At 50.0% G+C, this 7094-nt stretch overlaps 1 protein-coding gene across 1 annotated transcript; it reads right to left on the bottom strand.

Moving 5' to 3' along the window:
- Positions 1 to 3997: 3997 nt before the first annotated feature.
- Ramp2 (receptor activity modifying protein 2) lies at positions 3998 to 5847 on the bottom strand. Its single transcript, XM_031352317.1, has 4 exons — positions 5646 to 5847; positions 5090 to 5155; positions 4549 to 4651; positions 3998 to 4433 (listed from the first exon to the last, which is right to left on the bottom strand). The coding sequence occupies exons 1-4, from the start codon at positions 5761 to 5763 to the stop codon at positions 4178 to 4180; spliced, it is 543 nt and encodes a 180-aa protein (XP_031208177.1). The 5' UTR covers positions 5764 to 5847; the 3' UTR covers positions 3998 to 4177.
- Between the last annotated feature and the right edge of the window lie 1247 nt (positions 5848 to 7094).

Below are 7094 nucleotides of genomic sequence, written 5' to 3'. Positions count from 1 at the left end.
GTTTTTCTATGTAGCCTTGGCTGTCCTGGAACTTACTCTGTAGATCAGGCTGGCCTAGAACTCAAAAATCCACCTGCCTCTGCCTCCCAAGCGCTGGGATTAAAGGCATGCGCCACCATTGCCTGGCACTTTCTCTCATTCTTATGTTTTGCTTTGCTTTGCTTTTCAAGACAAGATTTTTCTGTGTAACCCTGGCTGTCCTGGAACTCGCTCTGTAGACCAGTTTAGCAGTAAACTCCAAGATCTGCCTGCTTCTGCCTCCTGAATGCTGGGACTAAAGGAGGGAGCCACAGCTACCTGGCTCTCTCTCATTCTTTAAAGGTGAGCATTTCCCTAAAGACAAACATCAACTATCTTCTTTTCAGTACACTCTTAAAGCTTTTACACTTTTTTTTTTTTTTTTTTGGTTTTTTGGTTTTTTGAGACAGAGTTTCTCTGTGTAGCCTTGGCTGTCCCGGAACTCACTCTGTAGACCAGGCTGGCCTCGAACTCAGAAATCTGCCTGCCTCTGCCTCCCAAGTGCTGGGATTAAAGGCGTGCGCCACCACCGCCCAGCGCTTTTACACTTTTAATGGCTTCATATTGTAGTTCAGGGCAGAAATGATCCCCAAATGATATTTCTATATTCACCTTTTTATCCCTTCCCCCACCCTTTGTTGATTCTCTATGGGGCGTAGTGACTCATCTCATTGTAACCTCCTGTTATACATCTCTTTCTTCCTTTCTTCTCCTTTCTTCCTTTTTAAATTTGAAATAGGGTCTCATGTACCCCAAACTCCTCTGGAATCCTCTGTGTAGCCAAAGATGATGATGTTGAACTTCTGATCCTCTTGCCTCCACCTCTTGATTGCAGAGATTAGAGATGTGCACTACTGCACCTGGTAACATCCTTTCTTTCTTTTTAAAGAAGGTATTGATTTCTTTGTATTTATGTGCATACATGCATTTATGCAAGTGCCTATGGAGACAAGAAGAAGATTCCCTGGAGCTGGAGTTACAGGTTACTGTGAGCTTCCTGACATGGATACTTGGAACGAAAGCAGTGACTGACCTTAACCTCTGAGTTATCTTTTCAGCCCCCTACATTCCCCCCCCCTTAGGTCAGTTCTGAAGATCAAAGTCTCACTTATCTCTAATACCTCTCCTTTACCCCCACAGGATGGATGATCCTTTAGATTCCGTTCAATAATTTTAATCATAACTCCTGCTTATAATTAGTTTTACCTCACCAGTTTGGCTAAGTCTTCGTTTTCTCACTCCTGGATATTTTTGTTGTTGTTTGAGACAGAATCTCACTATGTAAACCTGGCTGGCCTGGAATTTGCTACATAGATCAAGGTGGCCTCAAACACCTACCTCTGCCCACTGAGTGCTAGGGTCAAAGTGTGAGCCACAAAGCCAGGCTTTACTCCCGGAGTCGTACAGTGACTTCCTAATTCATGCTCATTTACAGTGTCTGCTCTAGAGGAGTACTTTCCACCCAGGACCTTGCCGTGTACCAACTCTGCAGTCACCCTCTTCTAGTTGCATGTTGTGATTTGGATATGAAATGTCTCTCTGAAGGTTTCTATGTGGAAGGCTGGGCCCAGCTATGTTTGCTATGGTTTGGGAGCTCAGAGCCCGAGGAATCTAACTTTATCAAGAGGTAATTCACTAACGAATCCATAGCAGAGTAGACTATGAGAAGTTAGAGACTGGTGGGAAGTAACAGGCGGCCAGGGGCCTGCCCTGGAAAGGTCTGCCTTGTCCATAGTCTTTGCTTTTCGGTTGCCATGAGGCTTCTGTTGGGCCACATGCTCCCTGCTACGATGTTCTTGTCCCACCATGGCCCCAGAAACAATGAATCCCAATAGCCGGGCTCTAGAACATTAAGCAAAAAAAATTAAACTTTGCTCCTGTAAGTTGCTTCTGGCTGGTATTTTATCACAAGCTACAGAAAGGTGAACAGCAGATTCCTGTGATCATCTCTGCAGACATGATTCCCTCCCTCCCTCCTTTTGCACTTGGATATTAATTTGGGCTGTTTCCCTTGTATAACTGCCATCGTCCGTTCTGGTTTCTTATTTATTCCGTTTTCTTTTTCTTTTTAAGATTTTATTTATTATATATATATGAGTACACTGTAGCTGTCTTCAGACACACCAGAAGTGGGCTTAGATCCCATTACAGAGGGTTGTGAGCCACCATGTGGTTGCTGGGAATTGAACTCAGGACCTCTGGAAGAGCAGTCAATGCTCTTAACTGCTGAGCCATCTCTCCAGCCTATGTTGTTTGTTTGTTTGTTTGTTTAATAGATTTATTCATGAGTGCACTGTTACTGTCCTCAGACACACCAGAAGAGGGCATCAGATCCCATTACAGAGGGTTGTGAGCCACAATGTGGTTGTTGGGATTTAATCACTGAGCCATCTCTCCAGTCCCTCTTATTTATTTGTATATGTCAAGTTTCTCAGGGGGTGAAAGCCACTGAGGTAGAAACCAGAATTGGTGAAACGTGCCTTTTCCAACACCATAGTATTTTACACCAGTAGGTCCCTGGCTCATATTAGTAAAACGAATAAAGACACATATGCATTCATGGAAATAGATCAGATATTTATCTCAGCTGAAAAGTTAAAATATGCTAAGGTTGCTGGGCAGTGGTAATGCTCACTTTTAATCCCAGCACCAGGAGGCAGACACAGGTGGATCTCTGAATTTTGAGGCCAGTCTGGTCTACAGAGTTGAGTTCCGGAACAGCCAGGAAAACCATGTCTCGAATATATACATATATATATATCCATCCTTAGGTTACTAGTTGGTGGTGACATATGCATGTAATCCCAGCCCTCGTGAGGCAGACACAGGCAGAGCTCTGAGTTCCAGGACAGCCAGGGCTACACAGAAACCTTGTCTCAAAAGACAAAAGTCCTTTGGTGACAGATGTGGCCTGAGAAGAGTATATCTTTGACAACAAATAGGAAGGTTCCAAGAAACTCGGGCATATATCTACAGAACAGATAAGCCGTGTGCCAGGAAATAGATATGCACGTATTTTGGGAAACAGATATTTCAGAGAGAGAACAGAAGCCTCTAAGGAGGCTAAGAGTGCTGCAAACAATAATCAGGTATTTTCACGGAAAGCAAAATTGCTTTGCCTGTGTTTGGGGGACCTGGCAAGTGTAGCCCAGCAAGGATTGGATCTGAGAGATTCCACTGTGTGGAAAACTGACCTTCCCTGCCTGGGAAACCCTGTTCATACACAGAAATGGTGAGTTACAGAGAAGTATATGTGTTACTAGAATATTGCATCCACATTTCTCAAGAAGCTCGTGGAAGGGCCTGGCTGAGAACTAGTTTGTGCTGAGATAATATTTCTGAACCCCAGAGTCCCGTTTCTCAGCCTGGAGGAGCTTCTTCCAGATTTTATACATTGTCTTGTTGTTGGTTGTAGTGGACACCAGGGGGCAGTATGTGGCCATAATGGAGTTCTTAGACAATGTGGGATGAAGGCCAGGAACATGGGATTGGGGGGTGGGGGGGGGGGGAAACAGTAGAATCCTGTAAAGGAAGTCCCCCATTGCCTTGGGCCTCAAGCCTAAGGTTCTCATGGACAAATTCCTGTTGGTAATCCTATATCTTCTTTCTTGTACTAGAGTAAACTGAGGCAAGAAGAAAGGGCAAAGCTGGGTTCCTGGGTAGTCTTTTTTCCTTGCAGGAGTTACTACTGTAGAGGTTTCTTGCCCCTCCTCCCACACCTTCCCAATCACAGGCCCCCAGCTGCTGTCCAGACCGGAAGGGAGTCTCTTCCTGCTCATTTCCTGGAGCTGGGTTTGGATAGCTGCAGGAAAGGCCCCTCCCTGGGAGGAAAGAGTATAGGAACATGGCCTCCATGGGGAGGCGGAGGGCAGGTGAAATAAACTGAGCAGCATGACTGTCCAGATTTTTCAAGCTCTGTTGCCCAGTAATGATGCCCTGTAGAGCTATCATCGACACAGACCCCACTAGGAAGGCGATATTGTACAAAAACATATTTTATTTTAAAGACTACAGACATTGTGCCATGAGTCCCCTTTGCTGCCATTTCCACTAATCCAAAGGTCTGTGGGAAGAATGAGAGTAAGTGGGTAGGGAGGGGAGGAGAGATTCCTGGTTCCAGCAGGAGAAAGGGAAAAAGAGGGCTGCCGAGATATGGACCCTAGGCCTGGGCATCGCTGTCTTTACTCCTCCACACCACAAGAGTGACAAGGAACGGGATGAGGCAGATGGGGGCTATGATCATGGCCAGGAGCACATCCTCTGGGGGGTCAGAGAAGGTGGGCTGCACCAGGGAGCAGTTGGCAAAGTGTACCAGGTGAGCCTCGAGGATGATACTTTCTGCCAAGGGATTTGGGAAGCCCAGCCCAAACTTGTCCGCCTCGTACTCCAAGCAATACTGCAGGTTGCTGTAATACCTGGAGCAGTAGGGGATTTGAGTGAGGGAAGGGATGGGCACAGGCAGAAGGATGTCCCGCCCACATGGAAGAGGTCCAACTCCTGGCCTGAGCCATCCTTCCACACTGCCCCTACCTGCTAATCAAAGTCCAGTTGCACCAGTCCTTGACAGAGTCCATGCTACTCTTGTAATAATACCAGCAAGGTAGGACACTTGTCTCGTAGTCTTCCATCTTCCCTGTGGGGACATAGGCTTCACAATGACCATAGCCCTGGCCCTCCCTCCAAGCCTTCTGAGCCAGGGATTTCCAGTACAGTCCTCTGCCTTCAGAGAAGGGAATCCCTCTGAAAAGTTCCCTAGCAGGACACTTGTGACTGAGAGGACCGTCCTCTCTCAGGACTCTGTGGCTCAGGAATCCTATAATGGCAACCATGTGCATAATATTTCCTTTCCTAGTCCCGAAAGCATAACCACATACACCCAGTCTTGCTCTTCTTACCCAACTGGGGCAAGACACCGGACTGTGATAGGGAGAAAGACCATAGGAACCTCAAGAGGCACCAGAGAGGTTAGCGGGCATCAGTTGGTCCTAGGGTTGTCTTGTGAAAGGTTTCCTCCCCTGTGCTGGGTGTATCCTTCCCACTAGGTCGTTCTCCCACAGACTTAGGCACTCACCTTTTGATACAAGGCTGTCCTCAGTGGGATGAGATTGATTCAGGGGCTCCGGAGAGGATGAGACAGCTGTGTAAAGAAATGAACGGGAAGAGTGGGATGACGTGGGGAGTGGTCTGAACAGTGGTGCCTGTTTATGGGTAGTGACCAAGGCCCCGGGAAGTCAGCACTGCTTTGGAGCATAAAGAGGAATAATCTCCCCACCTCCCACCATGGGATTATCCTAAGGAGGGAAGGGAGCGGAGCGGCAGGGTGTGATTGCGTCCCAATCACACCCTGGTCCAAAGCCCCTCTCCCTCTATGTCAGTCCTGAACCTCCTAAGACCTCTCCGCCCGGTCCGGGCAGGCACCCCAGCTTTTCTTAAGTAGGAAGCAGCTTAAGTGGGAAGTAGCCAGCCTGCGCCAACCCAGAGATGTGTTCAGGACCCATCTGCAGGTCAGAGGGGCTCTGCACTTCGGTTGGGACTCACAGGGTGGTCCCGTGCTGGCCTCGATGGCCCAGGCCCCTTCCCCTCCCGGACCTCCCGCATCTCACACCCGGGCCTGACGCTGCGCTCACCGCCCAGCAGCAGCAGCAGCAGCAACAGCGGAGGGAGGCGCAACGCGGCCGGCAGCTGGGCGCGGGTCACACCGAGCGGAGATCCACCCGGGGCGCGCTCTACCCGGAGCGGAGCCATCACGCCTTGGGCGAGATGGCGAGAGGGGCGGCGGAGCTGAGCTGGCCCGGGCGGGGGCGCCTATATCCCCGGCCCGAGCCGCAGGAAGCCGCGCCGCTTCCTCGGAGGGGCTGGCACGGCGGCGGCCACGTGGGGGGCGGACTGCAGGGGGAGTCACTGCCGCACCCGCGCCTCGCTCGGCCCGGAGCGCCCTGGCCCACTCTCGCTTCCAGCTCGGGCTGCCGGGCTGGACAGCTCCCCCGGTACCCCTTGAACCGGGATCTACTTCCCACCCCGGACTAGCTCAAGTCTCCCTCCATCAGCAGAGGGATTTCTGTCGCTCCCTCCTAACACCGGAGGGGTGGAGACCAGCTGCTGTCCCAGACCTGGGAAAGAAGGAGGTGGTTGGGAGCTCCAAAGGCCTCTGATGCCTGAGTATCTGAGGCAGGGGAGTTTGGGGGAAGCGTTGTCAAGAGCAGCGGCGCCCTCCCCACTTTCTTTTCCCAGGGAACACCCACTGATGTCTGCCAAAATCTGGCTAGGAGAGGGGCCTGGCCCCACTGAGAAAGGGAGAAGGTCTGAGAAGCAGGGTAGGAAGGAGGTAACGTCTAGATAACCCCCTTCAATGTAAATTCTGGGTCCTTCACCCACAAACCTGATACTGAAGTCCAAAAAGTAAGATGACTACATTTCCAGGAAAATGGCCACCCAGGTTGCTAGAGTGAAGGGAGATACTAGAACTTCCAATGTGTCTCTTAGTGTTTGAGGTGAGTTACGGTTGTTGTGGTGGTGGTGGCGGTTGCTGCTGCTGCTTTCAGTGGAACCTCAGCCCCAAAGGCAAGCAAGCACCATCTCACCATCTCCAGTTTTATAGGGGAGGAGGAGGCAGCTAAAGCTCAAGGAGAGACCCCAGGACTCAATTGAAAAGTTCTGTTCCTAAATCTACCTTCCCACTCCCCAGTTACAGAGCCTAGATGTTTACAATTGCCATCGGTTTCTCTAGCAATATTAGGGCCTTGTTCTCCTCCTGCTCTGGAGGAATCTCCTGTGTGGAAAGACACTGCACTAGCTCCACAGAAGCCAGTTTTCTTTTTTCCTTTCCTGAGTGACTTGGGCTAAGGTCACATTTTACTGGGAAGCCCCAAGGCTCAGTCGGGGCCCCCAGAGACCCTGCCAGCTATCACAACTCAGCTGTTGCTGTAAACTGGGCCGGCCAGCCATTAGCCTGAATTAGCCCAGGGGTTTGTTTGGCCACACTTTTCAACTCCAGGCACACAGCTGTCAGCACAAAACTTTCCCAATTACTCCCAGACATTGACCCTTGAACTCAGCTGTTGCTGTTGTCCCAGTTT

Source organism: Mastomys coucha, unplaced genomic scaffold (assembly GCF_008632895.1).
Source record: "Mastomys coucha isolate ucsf_1 unplaced genomic scaffold, UCSF_Mcou_1 pScaffold5, whole genome shotgun sequence".
In the NCBI taxonomy this organism is placed as follows: Eukaryota; Metazoa; Chordata; class Mammalia; order Rodentia; family Muridae; genus Mastomys; species Mastomys coucha.
This window is presented reverse-complemented; position numbering and strand designations above follow the sequence as displayed.